Source organism: Girardinichthys multiradiatus, chromosome 17 (genome assembly GCF_021462225.1).
Source record: "Girardinichthys multiradiatus isolate DD_20200921_A chromosome 17, DD_fGirMul_XY1, whole genome shotgun sequence".
Taxonomy (NCBI): domain Eukaryota; kingdom Metazoa; phylum Chordata; class Actinopteri; order Cyprinodontiformes; family Goodeidae; genus Girardinichthys; species Girardinichthys multiradiatus.
The window spans coordinates 20,796,713-20,820,900 of record NC_061809.1 but is presented as its reverse complement, the minus strand read 5'-3'; the positions used below and the strand labels follow the sequence as shown (position 1 = coordinate 20,820,900).

The following is a 24,188-nucleotide window of genomic DNA, read 5'->3' as shown; positions in this document are numbered from 1 at the left end:
TAGTGAACGCATGAAATGGTTCTTGTGCAAACACATGTATCTCCGAATTTGAAATATTTGAATAAGAGAGTAGAGTTTATCTATGATAGTATAACTTTTACTTTACATCATCTGCCCTCTGATTTCACTCATTTTGAGGACCATAATGTCAAGGTAAATAAGTTTATTTGCTGAAAAGTTAAAGCTTAAAGCAATAAGATGTTTAATCAAATGTGTAGCTCTGCACGTTTGCTCTGAGTCTGGGTGATCTCCCCTGTGAGCACTGGTTTCCTCCCACAAACCAAAGACATGGTGGACTGAGCACTCTATACTCAATGTGTTTACTGTCTGTATATATAGATGCATATAATATCCAGAGAGTTCCCAGAGTGTTGGCTTCTGCATATTGAAATAGCTTGCGAAAATAGCTCTTTAAACGTGCATCGAAATACATTTTATTATCATGCAGCATATAGTAATGTTGGTTCAACATTGCCTTGCCACTTCAGTTCTGTTTAACACACTCTTTTGATTAAAGCTAAAATACCAGGGAACTTAGAGTCCCAACATTTACTGCAGCTTCATTCAGATCTCATTGTGCAGCACTTTTGTAAGTGAAGAACTGATTCCATTGTGTAACTGAAGAGGAATCTGGCCCATATTTACTCTGACAGGGCTACAGTTTCTGTGGTGTGAAGACACATCTGTAATGTGACTTATTGTTTCCATATGGCAAGAAACCAGCGCTTTGTTCAAAGGAAGGATATGATAGAAAGGAGAGTAAATTGGACAACTTTGAAGTTCCTATCAGAATGAAATATGTGGAGATGACCTTCTATTTAGTTTATTTATATAGGTAGTCATCATCTGGACAGACCCCTTGTCTTAACAGAAACATCGGTTTGGATGTTTTTTTATGAAACACATCTTTAACCTAGTTTCTCTAACGTTTGAATTTATTATGTATTTTTTCTAATCTACACAGTTAAACAGGGCCAAAATATACATAAAGACTCAATTATACGGCACTTTAGTAACACCTTGACCAAACACTTTTTCTTAGGCATAAACAATATTTTGGCATTAGTTTGACTGGAAAATTGATTACGGTTCTTTAAAGATATGATCATTTAATTTGATATATTTCCAACTACAGACCTGTCTTTTAAGTATAGTCCACAAAATTTCAATAAAGCTCAGGTTGGGGATTTGGGGAGGAAATTCAAAACCATGGGGAGAGGTTTTGTGGTCAAATGAGAAATGTGTTATTTCGGCACAATTGCAAGAAATATGTTTAAAGGACTTGAGTTGAGACTTTTACTCTCAAAAAACCTTTTGTCAGTTTTCAAGCATGGCAGTGGTAGAATCATCCTGTGTGTTTAATTTATGACCAGTGGTACTGGTCTATTGCACAAAGTTGCTTAAATTGTTAATACAGATAACTAACTCAAGCTAAAGGACTTGGAGACTATGGATTTTTCAACATCAGAATGATACCAAACACACATGAATCCTTTGAAATGGATAAAAAAAGCTAAAATTAATCTTTTGGAATTGCCCTGAACCTAACCCTATTTTAAATGTATGGATTATGCCTTAAAGCTGGGTCCATAGCAGAAAATCAACCAAATAAAAAACCTCTAACATTTCTGATAAGAACAGTGATGAAATATTGAGCCGGAATTATACCGTGTCAGTTAGTGAAAATCAATCTAATTCTTGTTTTCAAAAATTGTATATTTTGTATGTTGCATAATCGACCCATAACTGAGTGAATGCAAATTCAGGAAATTTCAATTATAAACAAAAATGCTACTTTTTTTATTAGTACTTTTATTTTGTTCAGGACACCTTAGCTGGAGCCCCTGCTCCGAGTAAAAAGAGAAACACCTTTCCTGCTGATATATTAAGTCTGAGCTAAGGTAAGTGCCTTGTGCCTTTAAGCATTGAGAAGTTTTTATACAACATTTATATACAGCGTCTATACATACAACATTCACACCAACATGGATGCTTGTGATACACCCTCCAATTTCTCATGACTGTTAAAGAGAGGAAGGACAAGTGAAAAAAAAAAAATAATAATACATAAGCGCATTAACAAATGAATTCAAAAGCATTTTGTTCAAGTTGAAAGGTAAAAAGCAAGAGCATGCATATAATCTTTGGAAGTGGCTTCACTTCAAGACATATATTGTTTATTCTAAATGTTTGAAGCTATTTTCGCCTTGTGTTGAGAAAAACGCTAGGGAGAAAAACGCAGGATGGAATGAGATGAAGAAAATTTTAAAACTAAAAACATTGCTGTAAGCAAAATAAATCACAATGTGGAACAAGACATGGTTGCTTTTATCTCTATTTGAAGTATATACAATACAAATAAAAACTTGAGCTCTGTGCAGTTTGTTGATGTTACACTCTGAAAGCCATTCCTATTACACAGGGAGTATCTAATACCCACCAGAAAGTCAGTTGTTGATGGTAGTTTAAAACACAGGTTAGTCTTGCTGCCTGCTCTGCAGGCCAGCTGTAGTATCATGAATAAAAGTTGAAAAAGTTGAACCAAGTGGGATTTTTGTTATTGCTCCACTGAGTGATTTGTCTTTTTGGTTTGGGTTCATCACTGTGTTGATCCACTGAAATAATTAATATATGCAAATTAATGTGTTAAAACATCTATGCAAAAACAGAAAAACAAAGTAAATGCATTTCTTAACTGGTTCCACAAATGATATGTTGTGTGTGAGTGCCACCATAATGTGCTAGTGTTTACTATAAGCTGTGTGTATAACTGCTGCACAAACCTTGGAGCTAAATATTGAGAGTGGATTGTTGTGTTTACGGTCTATGTCTGCTACAGCATTGAAAGTAGAGTGTAGATTAATACCGTCAGAATTTGTACGGTGGCAGTGGTGGAAAAGCGAAGTAGTGGGAATCAGTGTTGTGGGGTTATGGTTTAACGCACACAAAACGTTCATGCTCTCATCTATAAACACATTCTTTCTCGTGGAGCAGCTCAGCTCTACTTCTTTCTGTAGTTTCCGAGCTGGATGGCAGAGCGGTCGAAGACGCAGCGGAAGGTGACCGGCTGAACTTCCCAGTAAGGTACGGGGTTGCTGAACAGGCTGATGCCGGAGTACATGGCCTTCTTGGTGTTGAAGCCAGGGGGGCAGAAGTCCTCTGTTCCCACAGCAGCAATCTTGTTGGCATGCAGGTAGACCACCTGGAGACGGGATTTAAATAATTACAATATGCGGTTAGTAAATGAGATAGATACAGCTATAATTTAGGTTTTTGAAGAAGAAGTAAATAAAAATGATGATATGTCTCAAAATGGATTGTTGAGGTAAGACAAACATTGGGAATCCTCCATATATAATGCTCATACATCACTAGGTTGCGAGTCTGAGTAGAGATTCCAAGACCTCCTGATCTCTACCTAGTTCTAAAACCTTCTCTGAGAGAAACATTAAGTCATTTCCAAGCCAACTGTGGGATTAAAATCTCCATTTATAAACAGAAATGCACAATGGGATTGCTGCAGTGCATCAATTGGTGCCTTTAACACAAAGAAGACACACTGCACTGAAGTCCATGGAGAAAAGATAGGTTATTACATTCCAGCCTTGGATAGGTTTATCAAAAGTGTTTATGCTTCTGAATAGAACAGCAGCAGGCTTTACAACAGTCTCCTGAGAAAGTGTAGACGGTCATTACCCGCTAATATTGCATTGTATCCCACTAGCACAACCATTTTGAGTTTGAGTTGTTTGAAACCCTAATGTGTTAGCCTTTTAGAGCTCTGAGGATTTATTAACTTTTTGTCAAACTCACCATGATATAACATCCCTTTGCTACAGGTAAAGGAACTATTACAGATAATAACTTCAGGGAACCTTACTTCAAAATGTCCAAATTATTTCACAGCTTATAAGTCTTGTGAAGGATTTAAAAAGGTCTCAGAAAAATTTGAAATTAGCTTTTGCACTGTAAGGAAGTCTACACTAAGAGAACTGCCAACATGCTCTTGTTTGGCTGTCCAAACAAGGTTGCTCTGAAGGCAGACTTCAAGATGCTAAAAGAAGCCTCTAAAAACTCTAAAAGGTAATCAGGGGATCCACAGCAAGCTCTTGCTCTTGAAATGAAAGCGCATGCCTGTACAATCAGAAAGAGGCTGCAACATTTAAATTTTCTGGCACCGCATGAAAAACACAAGTCCTGAATAAAGTTTTCCAAAGAGCATGTAGACAAAGACCAGGACTTCTGGAATTACATTTTTAGGCAAATACGTCTAAATATGAATTATTGGAAAGCTAAATAGAGAACAAGAATTGGCATAAACTAAATATGATTTTTCCTGATAAGAACCTCACACTAAATGTGATGCATAGAGCTGGAAGTATCATAGATTGCTGCAACAATTTGTGGGCAGATATCCATCAGAGAATATACCATGAATTCTGCTGGGTGTCAGAGGGCGATTTAAGAAAAAGTGAATTGTTATAAGCGTTTTCCTGTAATTGAATTTGTTTCTCTTCAAAAAAAAAAAAAAAAATAGACTTTAATATGTCTGTTTCTTTTAAAAGAACAAAAATATTTAATGGATGTCCTATTTTTTAATGACTGCAGACAGATAATATTTGTTGTGCACTTTGTTTATTAAACCCTCATGGGAAAATGTGTGTAATGACACCCAAATTAATAATATTTTGGCATTCAGAAATGCTTATAATTCCAAAACCAGTGTGTACCTGGATGTATTTATGGTCAGGCAGGCCAGGAGGAATGCTGGTCAGAGCGTTGTTGTCAAGGTGCAGCTCCCTCAGATGTGGTACATTAGCTAGACTGCTGTTTTCCACAGAGCTGATCTCATTGTAGCTCAGACCGAGCCTGCAAGAAAAATAAGCACAGAGATGAGTCATGTCTGAAAGAACAAAATACAAAGGACCACAGCCTCCATAATTTGCAAAATGAAGTCACATTGTAAAATTGTGAGCTTCTTCTAGCAAAAATCTAAGTTAGCCAATAAAGAAAGATAAAGCTACTGTAGGAAAATATGTATACAATGTACTAAAACATGGAAAATTCCAGCTGAAATCTTAAGCACTATACACATACTGCTTTCAATGACAAAACCTTTCTAGCAACACTGGAGTGATGTAAGAAAGCTTATAAGCAAGCAAAGCTTTAAGCTTCAATGCTTCTGAAAATGTTCACTGTGGCTACTGTGTGCTGCTACAGATAGCTAGTTTACAGCAAAGCTGCAAACAAAGCTGCAAAGAGAAGCATAATTCTTATTACTTGGCCAGATTCTTCATGCCTTTCAGGCTGCTGGATGTCACCTTGGTGATCTTGTTTCCGTCCAAGTGAAGCTCAGACAGAGAGCTAGGCAGACCTACCAACCAACAAAAGAATGGATTACCATCAAGACATGGTTGAGGACTTGACACATAATAATGTAACATTATGCCACAGTTTCAACCCAGTTATAAAAAAGTGTCTGTTTCTGTCTTATCAAATCTTAACACTTGTCATGGGCTCTGTTCAGAGGGCAAACAGCAAAATTTGAACTAAGAGAGCTTCTCATTTTTGTTGTTTTCAGTAGAAGAAATTAACTCTAAATTCATGGAACATTTTTATGGTAATTTATGCTGCTACCATGAATAAATCAAATGTGTGTGCATATCCAAAGCCATGAATGTGTCATGTCTGTCCTGGAAGTGATTTTTAGAATTGGTGAATCTAAGCCGCACATATTTGTGTTCCTCAGAACTGGTGTTTCAGTATTTTACAGCTGAATTAAAGCTAAAGTACTTGAGCAAAGACAAAATGTGTTGTTCTGAAGTACAAGGTACACTTAACCAACTGATGTTTCACAGGCATTACAGTTGTTTGAACTAAGTAAGCAGGTGGTTCTCAGCCTTTATTTTAGACACTGATTCTGAATAAATATAGAGATTTTTTTAAACATTCAATATCCGTATCCCTAATGAGCATAGAGCTGGCCATCGATGTCATCAGTTTGCAACAATGCAAATCAACCATTTGTTTGCCCGCTTGACTTGTTCGCACTGAGCTTATTTAAAGGTTTCTGGCAATGTGATTCTCAGTATAACTCAGAATAAAAATATCACTCTTCATGGTCTTTATTTAGTATCTACAACATTATGTAATATATTTTATTAATAACAGAATGATTATTCTTACTACCATTACCGGGCAGTTGGTCAGCCGATCAGCTGGCTGAAAGAGGGCCAGCTGACCGCCAATAGGTGGGAGAGGTGAAGCTGTGGTTTTAAAAACCATATCTTATCTCAAAGTGTTGGTATAACTTGTCATCACTACAGACCCATATGACTACATAGCTACTGTCCTGTTTGTTGCTCATTAAACAACATGACTGTGCAGACTGGAGGGTTAATCTCAATATAAACTGAGATCTGATCACAAGTAAGACACAAAGAATGATTTACTGATGCCATTTGTGACAACAATCATCAATCCATTTATCCATTTCAATTGATAAAATATGTTTTGATTGACATAACTTGAAGGCATTTGACTCTAAATCTAGTTTGTTTTTTAGCTGTGGAAACAAGCACAGGATCTTTACCTTTGGGAATCTCTGTGATGTTAGTGTCTGCAATTCGAATGTAAGAGACCCTTTTCAGGTCAGTAAAAGCCCCAGCCTCGACTCCTGCGCTCTTCAGAGGGTTGGATCCAAGCTCTGAAAAATCATGGATTAATTCATTAAATGGGTAAGCTGTTGTCCTTTTGTCAAATCTTCCTGAAATGAACAAGGTCACTCAAATGTTTCTTGGTTTAATGAGAAGTTTGCTTCTTCCATTACATTTTACCACAATGTTTTGAGCAGTTACTTGTCTATACTCAGCTTTCCAGAAAATAATAACATGCTGCAGGCACATGCCTAATAAAATGCAGAAATCGGAACAGTCCTGTTGCCAAGCTTCAGTTAGACACCCATAAACCATAGTATCATAAAAGTGGGATTAAATGTGTCAATTATAAGTAATACTAGTTAAGTGGACAATGAATTTAAATTGCACAAATTAAATATTTTTTCATCTCATACCCATCACAATGACTTGGGACATGCCCTGGAAGGAGGCCTTTTTGATCTTGGTGATCTCATTCTCGTGGATGCGAAGCTCCTGCAGACTTTTAGGCATGTTGGCAGGCATGTCCTTCAGCAGGTTCTTGGACAGGTAGAGGCGTTGCAGCTTAGTCAGAGGGCTGAAAGCTTTTGGGTGGATAGTGGTGATCTTGTTGTTCACAAGGATCAGAGCCTATATGGAGAAAGGGCAGTAAAATAAGATACAAGGGTTTAATAGAGAATGTGTATTCCTGCTGCCAAGTCTGTGAAACCACAATTGCCACAAAAAGTTTGTTTCCAAAGTGGATCAAAACACGAAAATGAGTAGGATTAAATTAGAATGACTCTTTAACATTTTTTCATGAAATATTTTTTCATTCATTGGTGCTTTTTGATGTATTTAAATCCAGTACAAATGAATTATTCCTCTCTCTTTTTCAGGAGAAAATCAGAGAGGATGCAGTGTTAGATATCGCAGTCTTTCCAGGTGTTATGTTTGGCTTAAAATTAAGTAAGTGAGTAAAACAATATACCGCATCTTTCAAGATACAGAGATATCACTTTGTGATATCTTTGTATCATTCCCTACAGTTCCAGCATTTGGCATGCTGAGGTGAGCAAATCTTCATCAGTTCATACAGAAAATCAGAATAAAGTAGCGACTCTGTTATATCTGATGTATTTGTCGACTAAGTGATGTTGATGAAGTCATTGCTGCAACATTTGTTTGCAAGTACTTGTGTAAAGTCAGTAGCAATGGAAAATGTGTGGAATATAATTCCATTGCTGTTTTTGGTAAAATTATTTTCTATGTTTAGTGGGAGTCTGGCTTTGCTTCATGTCGTTAGACATATTGTACCATCAGATACATGGTCAGAAAGACAGAGCTATGTATCTTCTTACACAACTGAGATGCAGGGCAGATACACAATAGAAATGAATAGCCACCGTGATAGTCCTGCTACAAAGATTAATTAGATTATTACAAAGATTATTAATTTACTATTAGGATTAGCCCTGATCCAATTTAAATGAGCCAAACAAAACCACGATGTGCATTACAGAAAAAAGATGGTCCTTGTCCATTTGTATACATGGCCGAGATGTCCTGTTACCATTTAAAAAAAAAAGATGGTAACAGGTATGGAAGGTATGGAAAGAGACTTCTGTAATTGACAGCACAAATTAGATTGAAATATAGAGGTCTTTCTGCTTAGATTAACCAAGAATTCAGTTTGAAGCTGGATTGAGGTTTGATATTGGAAAGCAGATTAAGATTTGACTTGTGTTTACCACTCTACATATCCCAGGTCTATTGTTTTTAGGCACATTTGCTTAAATTGCCATTGATGTTTTGAGAGCTGTGTTAATAAGCAATTATGACAAGTCTGATTGAAACTATTTCTTAAAATAGATAAATCTTTCACTAATTAGTTTTCTTGAGGCATCTTGTACCATCAAATTCTGGTGGCAGGAATGTGTCGCTACACAAGGTTGTTGCTCAATATTTGAATTAACACAAAATAATAAAGTTATTTTTCACTGCGTTCACTTGTTCTAATTTGCACAACCGTAGTTATGTGTGTGTACTGCTAGGAATAACACCAAATATTTTGACAAGATACTTTATAAATACATAAAAATGTTAATGTATTACATGTAATCCTTTCAGGTGCTTGAAATCATTCTCTTTGATCTCAGTGATCTTGTTGTTCTGCAGGTCCAGCAAAGTGGCATCGTCAGGAATGTCCGCAGGTACTTCCCTTAGACCTGATGGTGAATTTCAAAAGAGAAACACATACCAGAGTCAGATTTTTTATTTTGTTGGTGTAAAGAAAAGGTTTTTTTGATTTTCAAGTGAAAAAGCTTGCTGTATTTTGGCAAGTTTATTGAATATATGTGCTAAAATCTGTTCTATAGTAAATGTTGCCGGGCGTTTGTGTCCCAGTTTCTATGAAATAGAAAAAACATGGTTCAGAAACGACAAAAACTTTGTGTTGTAACTAACAGTTTCCATTGAAAGAAAATTTCAAATTGCTGGGAAAATCTCAGCCTTAAAATGACAAAAAAAGACAAAAACTGTCCATCAGGATCATCTGTAATAAAAGTTTATCTTAATAGCACCTTTTTAAACAACAGTTATAAAGTGCTTTATATTCCTTAAATCAGTAAGAACATTCATTCAAAAATAAATCAAATAAAATAAAATGTCTGTGTTGGGGTCCCATTTTTACCAATCCTAAATTGAGGTGGTGGGGCCATATAAGATCCCACCAAGGGCTGCAAATGGCCCCCAGGCCGCACTTTGGACACCTCTGTGTTAGTGCAAAGGCCCCAATAATGCCATCCTAAAATGACTGGATCTCAGTGCTACATTTCACACAGTTGATCACACAGATGATTGAGAAGTGGGTGGGATTTTCTGGGACTGTCTTAAATTTGTTATGTCAGACTTGGATAATTGTACTTTGTGTCAGGTGCCAATACCTCCAAGGGAACAAAGATCAAACTTGGAGTTCCTCAGAGCTCCGTTTTTGGGCAACGTCACTATCTGAACTAAGAGGAGCATGTAGATACTAAATAAAAGTGAAAGCTAAAAAAGCTAAAAACCTACACAGCATACCAGAAACCTAGATTAAGTAATAGTCTATCACAAAATCAGGCAACTAACATCATAAAACCATTGCCATTAAAGAGTTTTCTGCCTAAACAGGACACAGAAAAAAATAGTGCATTCTTTATTTTAGTAGCTTATGTTACTGTAATGGTGTCTTTACAGGTGCCAAAACAAATTAGCAGCAGCTTGTCCAAAATGGTGCTGCCAAAGTCCATATCAAGACCAGGAAGATAGGTCACATTACAACAGTCTAGAGGTAACCCCAGGGGCTCTCTGTTTGTAAGGTAAGAGATATGAAAATATTGTATTTGTCTAGAAAGCAGTAAATGTTCATGGGCATAAATACATAACAGCATTGCTTGTCATGTATGAAACATTTATTGCTCAGGTATTTATCTGTATACTAAGAGTTTATATAGGACCAGAATGCAACAGGGGGAGGAAGCATTTAGTTTCTATGCTCCTTGGCTCTAAAAACCTGAGATGTTTAATTTTTGTTCTACTGAAAGTGCAATGGAAGAATTACCCTGCGTATTAATCATGCTGTACAAACATTTGCCTTATCTAAACTCTAAAGAGATGCATAGCTGTTTTCGACTCTTTAATGAATATTTACCTCAAAGAAGAAGAAAAATACATGGAATGTTGTTTTAGTCTTTAAAGTTTTCAAAACAGTGGCTTTCTAGGGTGAATAAATAACTATTTTTTGTGCATGAAGGCACATATGGTGGAAATTGACCCTAAAACAAATTTCCTTTGGAGAAAATAAGCAACTGCATACCTGGACCGCAAAGTCACACAAAACTGTTATACTTGGCATTCGGTGATAGAAAATCACATCTGTTTTTAAAGTCCTAAAATCTGGTTGAGTGTGCTGTTTTTAAAAACTTGACAAAGACAGGAGATATGTTCCAGTGCCCACAAAAAAACTCAAAATGGGGAGTTTATATTTCAAAAGAAGTGGCATAGACTGTTTAACAAAGAACAGCTTACTTCGTGTCTCTGGTCTACCTAAGTTTTGGCCCATAAACTTGAGATGACTACAGGCAAACATTACTTCCAAGTTGTTTTTTTTCTGTCAGCTTTTCCAGCTTGACAGTGAATGATCCAGCAACCATCACAGCTGTTTGTGGTCACTGCTATCATTACAGCATGTCTCATCCCTTACCTCTGTGCTTGCGTATATTCGTTTTTTCAGAAAAGTCAAACCTGATCATTTTTTTCTTGTATTAACATCAAGCTGGAAAGACACAACAATACATAGAATACTGCCTGTAAACCTCTCTTTGTACATTGTTTAAGGCTGATTTGGACATTAAAACATACTTTTTAGACATTTATGAACAGAATTATGCACACCAAAAGCAATACAAAGATGATGACACCATGATAAGAATATCAAGCATGATTTTCTGAATGAAGGTTTCATTTTCACCAGATAACTATCTGATTTTTTGTTTAGGTTCAGTGATTGGTCATGAAAAGTTGATCATGATCAAAGATTGTAAAAGATCTATGCATGTTTGGATGTTTTAAAGCTGTTTAGTCCATCAACTTGCAGAAGCCTATTCTTTAAGAATAATTTGGGCTGACATTTACAGTGCTCAAACATTTACATTTTCAATCTTGTTAACCTCAAACATACTGTCAAGTTTTCAAATTATGATTTCATTTATTAAGGGCAAAATGCCATCCAAACCAATCTAGCCCTGAGTAAATAACAAAATGCCTCTTGTAAATAAACAATTACCTCTGATTAACCCAATTTTAGCTGATTTCAGCTTCACTAGCCACAACCAGGTCTGGTTACTGCCTGATCTGTTGAATAAGGAAATCACATAACAGTCTGACAACACAAAGGCTGAATGATCTCAAAAGCAACGCATCATGCCCCTGTTCTAAAAGAAATTAAGAAACAGTGTCATTGATGTCTATCAGTAAGGGAAGTGTTACAAAGTTGCTTGTAAGACTTTGGGACTCCTGCAAATTGACCTGGAGCACCAGCACACTCGGGTTTTGCTATAGTACAGTGATCCACCAGTAAGTCCACCTCTCTATGGCTAAAATGCAAAATGAAGGTTTTGTTGTGGTCTAGCCAAAGTCTGTACTTAAGTCTGATTTGAGATGCTATGGCATGACCTTAAATGTTTAAAAACTATCCAACTATCAATTAAATGAACTCTGCAAAGAAAAGTGGGTTTAGGGAGCAATTACTTTCTCCTACATGGCCAGGTCAGTTTGAATAGATTTTTTTCTCTCAGTCATTTTCTACCGCTTATTCCATAGTGGGGCATTTTTTTCTCTAATAAACAAAATCATAATTTTGTGTTTACTCATGTTATATTTGCCTAACATCTAAATAGATGTGAAGAAATATTTTTGCTCAATTGAAAGTTTCACTTAGGCAGGATTTTTTGTAGATTATAATCTTTTTTGGCTTTTTGTCAATTGTTTTGGCTGTATCTTAAAATATCCTGAAAGATCCAAACACGTTTGGATGTGAAAACATATAAAACAAATCAGAAACATGTTCACTACGTCACTTTGCAGAATGTCTTCCTTCTTAGTTAAAGTTAGCTGACAATCACAGTGTTTCAACGTTGTCATTTTTGATTTTGAATGTTATAACCATATGCATTAAAATTGTGAGCAAGTTCCTCAGTATGGCTTGGGCTTATGTGAGTTTCAACAACAATTTTTATTCTTGCTTAAGTTTGAGCCTGGGAGTGTGTGTTTTTGTGTGCATGCCCGGAGGTCTGGGAAGCAGATGGGGGTTCAGGGATAGCAGTGCTTATGTAGTAGTGAAGAACCCGGGCAAAGGGCAATGTCTTTGTGGTGAAAAATCTCAATGGAATTGACCATTATTAACTCAAGCTGTCCTTAGCTTTAACATTTCACACATCTGCCCTTCTGATTGTTAATTTAGTCGTATTATAATTCACATTTTGATTCATCATCTGAATCCAAAACATCTCCTGTCTGTCCTCTTCTATTTTATTTCATCTTCACAGAATCCCCTGTGGGAGCATCTCCCTTTTTCCTAATCTTTGCTCTTGAAGAACATGCCTCTCCCGTTCTAAACAACGCAAAAGCCAAAAAAGATATCTAATCTAATCTAAGTGAGTGCTATTTCTTAGACCGTGTTTGCGGAGATGACTCAAACTGTTGTATATTCTATACATTTTATTAAACAAGGAAGCTCCAAACACCAAATATAATAATTGAAGACACTGTTTAGATTTTGCAGAAGCAAAAAAGATGACTAATTGTAAAGTAAGCTTCACACTAAGAACATCTTGAATTATTTGAAGGGTGGCTCAGGATTTTCCAAACTTGAGGAAAAGCTTTAATCTTCCCCTATGTTTAAGAAAACTCATTTCCCAGAAAGAGCAAATCATGCATTTGTTACAGGAAGTGAAGCAATACTCAGAGCATCTGCAAGCAATTAACTTACTAACACATGGCCTCATGTTCTCTAGAGAACTTTGCAGAACTAAGTAACCCAATACGCCCCTCAAATGACCGAGTAGGGTTTGGGTGGGCGGCTCTATCAGGAGTTTGTGACTTATTCTGCTTTTAAAACATTCCTGTGACTCTGCTCAGCAACATTTCAGTAAAACTGCTGCAGCTGCCTGTCTCACCTTAGAATTTGATCCATTAAACTGTGCTTAGTACTTTGAGATTTGGGACAAAGAGTGAAATGGAAGACCACTAACAAAATGGACATAAAAGCAAAAAACAATGCAGCATTTCTGAAATGTCTTTGTATCCTAAGGTTTCTGGCCTGGAATTCACAAAGCAGCTGCTCCATCAACATGTAGGATTGATAACCTAACAAATGAGTTCACATAATGAGGCTGGAGGAGTTTTTAGTGAATGCTGATTTCTCTGGATTACATAAATTAAGCCTAGCTGTTTTGACAGTGTGGTGGTGGCACATAATGCTCTAAAATGACACGTTTGCACTAAAGAAACTAAGTCATTACACAGCGTTGTAGTGGTCATCATAAACACATTTCCTCACAAAAAAACAGAGGCAGAGATTCTTATATATCACATATATTTACGACAATCTTTTTTGACTGTATTATGCTCTTATCTAAAGGGCAACCACCACTTAGGACTGTGGGGAGGACTTGTCATTGTATATAAGTAGGTGGATGACATTATTAATGTTCATCAACATATGGTCACTCCGCTTTGACAAATTACATACCCCTGACTTGCGCTGTGGTACATATATGTGGGTTTCATTTAATGTTTTTCTTTTACTTTGAGTACAAAAAGTCCTGAAACTTTATTCTTTAAGTTTCTTGTTTTGTTGGGCCTCTTTTCTTGGTTATAACAGGGTGAACAAATAGGTACCAGTTGTTGTCAGAATTGGATAATTGCAACATTTTCTTTGGTTAGACCCGCTTCCCACTAGATTACGACGGCTGTATGGTAGTGGTGCCATGGTGCAATTTAGAATCACTGTGAAAAGGGCATTGGAGACAATTTTGTAAAAAACCATGTAAAATGATTTACACTTTTTTATTCTTTTTTTTATGTGAGCCATCACTTGGAGGTGTGTTGTCTTACCGAGGTCCGAGCACTGGATCACACGTAGGTGACACTGGCATCTGAATGGGCACTTTGGTCCTACAGGTTCGCCAGAGGGGCCTGACCCATTAGGATCAGGTGTCACACCTGATCCAGCGTCATCCTCCATCATGAAGTCTAGGAAGCCAGTTTGATGGAAGGGCAGAGCCCAACAGGCAGTGACCAGAAGCAAGGACAGACAGGCGGTCCTCATGGTGCTGCTTGCAGAGAGTCTGCAATGACACAGTGGAAATGATTAGTTACAAAACAATATCAGCTCTTTAAAGGTTTGTTTCTGGTGCAGTGATATTCAGAAAAGGACTAACAAGATTATTCATGAGGGTTTTAGAATTAAAGTTTGGTTTGTCCAATGTTGGTCTGTTTTTGGTAGACAGCTGTTTTTGCCTTAGAAGTTGGAACTTGGATGTGGGAAATACATCACACTCGAGTTGATTGCATTATAGTTGCAAGTCAGAAAACCATTGGAGTTTGTGTGATGGTGCTACAAGTGGCATCAAAGGCAGAGAAAGGGTATTTTATGTTCAAACACTAAAACACTTTCCCAGATGGGGTTTCTGCAGTACTTTGTGTGCCTCTGGTTTAATCAAATCAAACTTTCAAAAGTGCACCTGCATCTTTCAGTGGAAAGTTTCACTTTGTGGAGTTTTGACTTCAGGGACCGTTCTTGTCATGTTTAGGACTGGGAACTTCCAGCTTCAAACCCAGCAGAGCATAAACTTCTCAGCACTATATGAATGCTATGAAGTTTAAAGAAAATGTTTAAACATATATTTAGTTGTTCTTCCAAAATGTTTTTTTTTCAGTATTATTTACAATCTGACAGCAGGAAAAATGACAATTTAAAAATAAATTGCTGATGTAATTTGGAAAAAGGTGAACACTGAGCATAAAAAAACCAGATCCTGTTTAAAACATGTATTTTATTCAATATAACAAAAAAAAAATCAATTTGGGTCAATAAGCACTTATTTAACAACCTACTGCTAAATAGCACATATAATTGTGCTTAAGTATTTTCATTTTATGCTTTAGAATTCCAGTGTATATGAGAAAATAATTTCTGCCTTAAGGCATGGGCCAGTATGAAATTCTTCTGGCTCCTTTAGTTTCCACACCATGACTGTCTGTTTTTTTTGACTGGAAATAATTCCAAACATCAAATTTGCCTTTCTTTTAAGCATAAGAAAAGTGTAGCAGTCTTCCTTTAGCCAGCTGACTGGCAGTTCACAACAACAGGTGACATACTGGCAGCAATGGATTCCATTTACATTGTTACTGAGTTTTCGTGATTTCTGATGGTTTATGTGTTTTTACTATTTAACTCCCAAAAAGATCCTAGATTTTTTTTAAATGTAACATTTGTTGTGAAATGAAACATCTATAAAAGCAGTTATCCTTAACGGAGGATACACTCTATCAGGACTCATTTTTTCCCCGTAAACTGTTTGTCTATTCCTTTCTCTAGACTAAGCACTCATTTTGACATTAACAATAATAGTTAAACATTGACTGAACTCATCTGACTCATAAAAAAAAACATAAATTACAATTTATCCACTTTCTTTATTCACATTTTTGGATAGTAATGCCTATCTAATCTTCCAAAGCCGATAAAGCCACCACTGGCAGCTGCAACATCTGCATTAACTTTTACAGAAATATACCAAGGATGCATTGCAGGAAATTGCATGGCTGTAACTGTATACCATTGCTCCACGTTTTCTCCTGCTCAAACGTCATAAATCACAAAGATTGTCTCTCTGCCAAACATTTTATATTAGTAGTGTGTGTCAAACACAGCAGAGAGCATCTATTTACTGTGGAAGTAGAAATCCATGGGTGAATCATGCTTCCTTGTCTATTTCTAAACTTCACCACAACTAAGATGCCTCAGGCGTATATTGTCTTGAAGGCACAAACAACATCCGTACAAATTTCCGACCTTTTTCTGTAGCTACATACACCCACGTATAGTAGATCTCTTTCTTTTACAAAGCAGAGAATTGCAAAAGAAGAAAAATAAAACACTAGTAAGAAGCCAAAAGCTGTTCCATCCAAAGCAGTGCCACAATAATTGAAGGGCTGGTTTGGGCCACAACTGCAGTGTACCTTGACCCAAAACATTATGATCGGGATGAGGAAACCTCCCCAAGACCAGCATTTGACCATGGACATGCCTAAAAGCAACACTCAGTCCATTTAAATGATCTGTAAAGATAATGTGCTGTGACTTTTTTTTTTGTCTTGTGTGCTACCTTTTTGTGTGCTACCTTTTTTAACACCTTAATAAAGCTCGTGTTTTATAAGTAATCTTGCAATATAGCCTATTTACAACATACTCTGCTGTGCATGAGTATTTCTTTGCATAATTGTTTTATTTCAGCCACATTGGAGGGTTTTTCAACATGAATATGTAGTAGAAGCACTTTATACAGCATAGTGCTTCTCAGATGAAGGTTTTCATGTGTGACTGTTGAGGGGGAATAGAGAGAAATGTTTAGAAGAAAATAGGAAAGGTATGAGTTACATTTTTTAAAGTGTTCAAAGACAGTGTGAGATGGAAATGCTGACAATTGTAAATGCAGGTTAGGGTTGCGTCAGGTCAAACATTGGGATCAGAGCTGAGAGAGACTCTATGCCCCAGCAGTAATTATAGTCTCTGTCCACAAATGCCGGCACTTTGTCGAACTGTACGGCTTCAGTATGTTAAAGTTTTAAATCACTTTCATTCAAGGATCTTGTGAAAAACAGTTAAAATAATTTAAAAAGCAGTCTTTTGTGAGTCTGAATGTGAAATTATGCATTAGTGTTTTAAGTCAGGAGCAAGTTTTCCAGGCAGTTGGAAACATGGCATACTCCAACCAGAAACTGACCCCAAACCAGATCCAGCAGAATGATTAATTCAGTGTCTGACAGGCTGACTAAGTTTGGCAATGTTCAATTTTCATATCTAAGAAAAGCCTAAAGTTCAGTCCAACCAAAACTTTGTCAGGAGACTTGGCAGTAGTGCTCTGTTCCCTAACTTTGGTTTGATGTTTAGATCATCCCTGGGCCAAATGGAGCTCATAGATTCTGTTCACTGGATATTTTATCTTTGCGATGCCTACTTGGTACCAGGCACAGATGCTGAACAAAAATAAGCATCTCTTCTATCAGTGTGTGTCAGACTGGTTTGGCTTTCCATGTTGCGTAAAACTGTGCTGGCCAAAGCAACTGCATCAGTCTTGTCACTGAGCTATTAAAAGTTGTAAAACACTAACATCTGGCCTGGTAGTGTTCTGTTTCAGTTATGTTTGATAAAAACATAGTTTGACTGCTGGATTAATGAACCATTGCTCCCTGCTCTGACCTTGGGCCACGAGAAGATAAACAGATGCACACAAACATGTTTATTGGTGCTACATTTCAAATGTTCTTTCATGTGTCTTGTCATCAATCTGTCAAATGTTTTCTAACATTTCGACAAGCAGGCAAGAAATTCCATCGTTTGCATTAATGGTTCCAGCTTTCTTGCAAAAACAACAATCTGGAGTTTTGTTGTAACTCATAACCATGTTGGTGATAATGACAAGACATTTTTTGAGAAATGTAATCACAATATGCAATCACAGCTTCAGAAGATTTGGTTATTAGGATTATGGCTATAAGGAATTATTGGTACAATTGTCCATCCCAGGAAGAAAGTGATTATCCAAAATGCAATGCTCTTGATTTATGGGTCTGTCTATATTCGGACCATTAGACATGGTCATTAGATACAAGTGGCTAAAATAAATTTTCACTGTTGGGTAACCAGGCTCAGCTTTAGAGATAAGGTGAGGAAATAAGCCATCCGGACAGAGGACAGAGTTGAGCAACTGTTTCAGGATGCTTTCTGGGTGCCTCGCCTTTTTGACTTCTCCAGGCAAGTTCCACTTTGGCATGTTACTTCCACAGCCCAATCTGTAGAGGACAGTAGATAAGTCAACAGATGGATGTCAAATTTTGTGAATGAGCAGTTAAAAAAATTAAATCTTGATGTCAAGAGAAATGTTGTAAAAAATTGTTCATTTAAAGGGTTTTGACAAAGATTAAAATTCCAAATATAGTTTAAATCCATGGCTTTCAGAGCTTTCCAGCTAGGTTAAGTTGGGATGAATGTATGGAGACAATACACGAGACAATCTGCTGTGCCCCAGGCGGGGGTTTCTTCATTACTAGTCGAGTCACACATGTCCACTGAACTGGGAAGATGGCCAAAACCTTGCTCTTTTCACCCTGTTTATGCGCACACGCATAGACTCCTGGCAAAGGGTGTTCTTGTGTACTTAGCCCAGAGCAATGTCAAAACAACATGCTGGAACAGCAGTTCTCAAAGGTTTATACCAAGCACCACCTCAGAAAGCAGAAACCTCTCTAAGAGCTTCCGTTCCAGTTGTACAAGCCCACCCTTTTCAGACAATACAGTTTATATTTGATTGTTCACTGTGTTTGTCCGATTTTCAAAGGGACATAACATTCACATTGGCACTCACTTAGAAGTCTGGCAAAAAAAATCTCATTCATCCTCCACAAACTAGTGTCAGGTCTTTGGCTCTTGTAAACCAACTGGTTGCATGTAGTTTGACTAGCTTGTTTTTCAGCATGCTTGATTGTCAGGTTTTCATTAAGATGTTGAGAACCTCAATGCATAACACACTACCTCTGTCCTACAACCCAATCTAAAACATATTACCTTTCTTTATAACCATTTTTTGCCAGCAGACCCTATCAAGTCTTTACCTAGCTGTAACCAGGTTAATCTTTATCCAATTTGATTTTTAAGTAGGCTTTCACAGAATATTCTCCACTGCTCATCCCTTTCTTGTAGTTTCTAAGATCATACAGTTCTTGAACAACTCATCTTTTTGAGATTTAGGTAATTAGTTTTTTTTTTGGTTTACCATTCCAGGAAACCTGATTACCATCATTGGTTCCAGTATAACAGGTACAAAGCATGGTGCTAAAACAGGACTGGACCAAAGAAAACAGATCCCTAACCAGAATTAGTATGTCTAGGCTGCAAATGCATCCTTGATGGTAAGCATGTCCAAATGCCTGTTGTTGGTGTACTATGGGATTTTATGTCTGATGTACCCTCAGCAAACCATATGGCTTTAATTTTAGCAGCTACTTTAGAAAAAAAAACCTACGGGATATTTTTTATATACAACTAGCAAACCGATATAATAATGCATCTTATTGTAGGTATGTAATTAATCTAGATTTTCCCATGCAATCTAGAAGTTTTATTGACAGTTTAGCTGTATTGTCTGCTGCAGTTGCCTATTTGTTTATATGAGGTAATCTGCTCTGCACGCTGTCCTCAGACAGTTGATAGTTTTTATTGATAGCTAAGCAGAGAGCAGCTGAAACAAAGGTCATTAACTGTTAAGATGTTCGAGGCAAAGAGCAAAGTTTATGAAGCAGGAGAAAAACCTTTCCTCTTAGTTTTATCTACACACAATTAACTGGAACCACATCGAATTATGTAAGAAGCTGAATATTTACCAGACATAATCAAAGAGATATGAAAACCTCCTAGTGTCCGATTAGCACTTCAGCTAACATTTTAATTCAATTCAATTCAGTTTTATTTATATAGCGTCAATTCACAACACATGTCGTCTCAAGGCACTTTATAAAGTCAATTCAATCATGCAGATTTTAAGTCAGGTACACACATTCTAATTAATCCTCACTATCAAACAGTGCAGACAGATTCAGTTTATTATTCAAATTGGTTAAACGTTTTTCTGTCTAAGGAAACCCAGCAGATTGCATCAAGTCAGTGACTTGCAGCATTCATGCCTCCTCGATGAGCAAATAGCGACAGTGGACAGTCTCTTACATTGACTTTGCAGCAATCCCTCATATGGAGCATGCATGCATGACAGTGGAGAGGAAAACTCCCTTTCAGTAAATATATACATTGTCAACAAGAGCAAAATGTGAGTTTGTTAAAGACTGTAGCTGTATGTGTCAGACATATCTTGAAAAACAATGATAAAGCTATGGCCATCTTAAATTAGGCATTGTCAAGACATTAGTAGCTTTTCCAACCCAGCTTACCCCATGTTGGAGCGGTATTTTGGGGTTGACCAGCAGATACTACTTTTGTGACAAGATATCTGTCACTGTCAAGAAAAATAGATATTGTAGCATCACAAATATCCTCGGTAAGTGAGTTAATAATCTGAAGATAATAATAATAATATTGTAGTGTGTTTATATTATTTCACTCTTAAGCTACTGGGCTTTTTAAGTATAGACATGATATGTATATGGCACTAAAATAATTATGTTGAGTTTGTTTCTGTGTAAGGTTGATACATGCATTATTACATATACATATACTATTTTCTGTTATCTGATTACCATACCAAGAGACCAAACATAAAACCATTTTTTTTGTTTTGGTTTTTACCAACTCTATTTGGTGTGTAATGCTCTTTTCCTTGGCTGAGCAGGTTGAAAACATTATTGGAAACTGGGAAGTCTCATACTCCAAGCAAGACTCAAATGCAATTATAAACAAACTACTATTCTTTTTCTCTCAGCTGCAATGTATCATTCATTTTACAACTTCCTAGAAAAAAAGGGGTGGAGGGTGACATTTCCTGTGATGGAAGCCACCTTGTCTGCTCTCCCTTCTTCTCCTCCTTTTTCTTGCATGCATCTCTCATATCTCTCTCCCCTCTCTCCTGAGTCTGGCCCTAGCATTACTAATGAGTCCCAGACAGGAAGCATACAGACATTTGCATGAGGGAGGGAAGTAATTCTCCTTTCTTTGCTGGCTACTTTCTCTCATTTACTGCTGCATCCTTTAATTGATATATTCAAGCTAAAAAAATTAATGAGATGCCAGATTAAGTGACCTTAAAATCAAACTATGATGGACAAAAACACACAAACCATAAATAAACTTCCAGCCTTCAACTTTGTGCACTACCTCCCTCTTTCCTCTACCTCCCCAAAGGCCTGCATTTGCCTCTGCAGAGCATCTGTCGGCAGTTAATCACTGTAAGGTATTTACTAGGCCACAGGACATTTAAAACATGTGAGGTCCTTTAAGTCTGTCAGCAAATGAATGTGAGTTTCCCTCCCACGTGGTTGTCTTAACACAATTTCGACTGTCGTCTGAGGAGTCAATGGTCATCACTGTTGAAATGTTTCATTAGGTTTAAAGACTTTCTGTTCAGTTCAGTTTATTTATATAGCAATTCACAACCCAATTCATCTCACGACACTTTACAAGACAGTATTCAGAAATGTATAATTAAATTAATCCAGTTAATTCCAGCAAAGTAATTACTTACAATTACTTCCAGTCTGGTTCAATAATAAGTATAATACAAAACTGTTAAATTTTATTCATTACATAATGACAGTTGGTACAAACTTACCCATCTAACAAAGCCCAACTGATTGAATCAAGTCCTTCATTTTACAGCAGTCCCTCATCCTGAGGAAGCAGTTTTCCAAGTTGTTTATTTAAAACTATGCAAAGAGATTCCCAACAATCAATTCCAGCCCGAGAAACTTCTTAGAATATCATTAAATAGGCCTGATCTTCAATGGGTGCTCTCGATGTTTTTGCCCCAAAAACATCCAGCCAATGAACACCAATGGACCACCAAAATCAGTTTGATTCCTTTCTAGAGCCGCCAGCTCTAACTACAAGATCATTATGGCGCTTTCAACACATGCCTGTGAGATAGCCAGTTGTTAAACCACATTTTAGTTGTTTTGTGTGAAAAACCGTTAGCCTGCCATCACACCTCAATCTCATTATCAGTCTGCACTGCACAGACGTGGAGCAACCATCCCTTCCTTTTCTTCTCTTTGAGTCTCCTCCCATTTTGTGCTCTGTGCTATCCTTTTTTTAAGTTTTTGTTTTTCTTTTCTGACCCTCAAAACTTTGGTTGTGCAGATAGGCTGAAATGTTGAACCTTTTGGTATTCTAATGAGCAAAGTAAGGCAGATGAATGAGAGCTTATGGCTGCTGTCTTTTTGATCACAATTGTTTTGCTCTTTTTGACCTGGAAAAATAAAGCTTAGATGGAAAAAATGCAGCCTCTCTGTGCAAGAATCTGGGCCTTGCCTTTTCAAATAATTCTATTGTCTCATCTCCATCGCCTTGAGTTTATTCTAGTGCCATAATGCTGCCATTTTCCAGCTTTTATTTAACTCAAAGTGCTATTTTTGATCCCATTTTGCCTGGCTCAGTTTCCCTTTATTCACTACAGCTGAACCACATTATTTGTTTCCCCTTCTGGGCAAAAGATATGTAATGAGTTAGCAGAGAGTTGTGTAGAGGCTTGCTGGGAAGCTTTCAGACATCTCTTTGATGGAGGAAGCTGTACTATTACAAGATTAATGGCACTGTGTGTGTTGCCAGGTAAAAAAAAATTATTTCCTATTCAAAGGCTCTTACTTTTCAGCCCCCCCAGGCCAATTTCTGCAGAGAAGGTTTCTGCTGAAAATAACCAGGCATCACTGATCAGAAAGATAAGAGATTGGGGTAAATAAAATAAATTGGCATAAAATCTAAATTCTAAAATGGACTGCTGAAATTCAAAGTGAGAGAAGTAAAAGATAATAATTTTCTATGTAAAGCACTGACCAGCTGTAAGTTAAGTTAAAGGACAAAATGAAATCCTCTAAGATGTTTTGTCTTTGTCCCTGCTTTTGCCTTTATGATGCCTTAATGCAAAAGATGATCCAGTGTTCTTTTGCCACTAGATGTTAACTTGGAATAAATCACATATAAAGCCAACACTTTCCAGAGAAACCAACAAGAAATGTTCAAGCTCATTCTGTAAATCCCAAAACATCACATAGGCCTCAATTATGAATACTTTAAAGACAATCGAGAGGCCAAAAGAATTCAGTTGTGCCAGAGAAGTTGGGTACCAGCCTGATCAGCTCTACCACACCCCCTTTCCTACAGCCACGGCTCTTTTCTTGACTCTTTTTGTCCTGTATACAGACTGAACTGATTAAGGGTTCTGCTCACATAATCATGAGTGCTGTGAGAACAGAATTTGGCAACATATCTGGAATATTACAAAACAGAACAGACGAAGGAGAGGAAGAAGCGATGTAATGCTTGTAAAAGATGAAGAAACACACTTGAATTGACTTTATCTTAAACCCTTTTATAAAAGACTGCAACTATATCAAGAGAGTTATCCACTGCAATGAAAGAAAACCAAAGTTCTTATCATCAACCCCAGATTTTCCACTTTCCCAGACATAGAGGAGTAAACCTACCTGTTCTCAGTGGAAGCCAGACAAGAAGAGTAGAAGCCGGTGGGATGAGCTTGACTTCCAAAATCCTGTCAAGTGGAGGGATGAGAGTAAGAAGTGGCTAACGCGACCTGTGGGGTTGTTTGAATCAGAGAGCGTGCAGCCAAAATCAAGCAGGTGTGCTCTCTCACAACAGGGGGAGGAGAGAAAAACGGCAAGGAGGGAGAAGAGACCGAACGGGACAGGAGGGAGAGAAGAGAGACAGAAGGAGGGTGGGGTCCGACCAACAAGCTCCTCTCAGGACCAAGACAATTGGTGGAGAACTTCCCCTCCGTTCCTGCTCCTCGGAGCCAAAAACAGCTGGAAGTGGAAAGGAGAGAAGGGAAAAAAATAAGGGCTGCAGGAGTGGAAAGGAGACAGGGAGAGTGAGAAAAGAAAGAAAGAAAGAAAGAAAGAAGGAAGGCAGGAATGGAAGAAAAAGAAGCAGTGAGCTGGAGTTTAGGGTTTTAAGCAGCCACCCTTAGAGTGACATCTGGTAATGATAGGTCCTGAGGAGCTTTGCAGACAGCACGGCACACAAACTCTCCGTTTTCCTCTTTCAGGACA

The 24,188-nt window shown here is 37.3% G+C and overlaps 1 protein-coding gene across 1 annotated transcript; it reads right to left on the bottom strand.

Moving 5' to 3' along the window:
• Positions 1-1,792: 1,792 nt before the first annotated feature.
• dcn (decorin) lies at positions 1,793-24,047 on the bottom strand. The gene is made up of 8 exons (XM_047389982.1): positions 23,607-24,047; positions 14,292-14,524; positions 8,751-8,863; positions 7,073-7,286; positions 6,593-6,706; positions 5,281-5,374; positions 4,731-4,869; positions 1,793-3,202 (listed from the first exon to the last, which is right to left on the bottom strand). Exons 2-8 carry the CDS (start codon positions 14,503-14,505, stop codon positions 3,002-3,004), a joined length of 1,089 nt encoding a protein of 362 aa, XP_047245938.1. The 5' UTR covers positions 14,506-14,524; positions 23,607-24,047; the 3' UTR covers positions 1,793-3,001.
• Between the last annotated feature and the right edge of the window lie 141 nt (positions 24,048-24,188).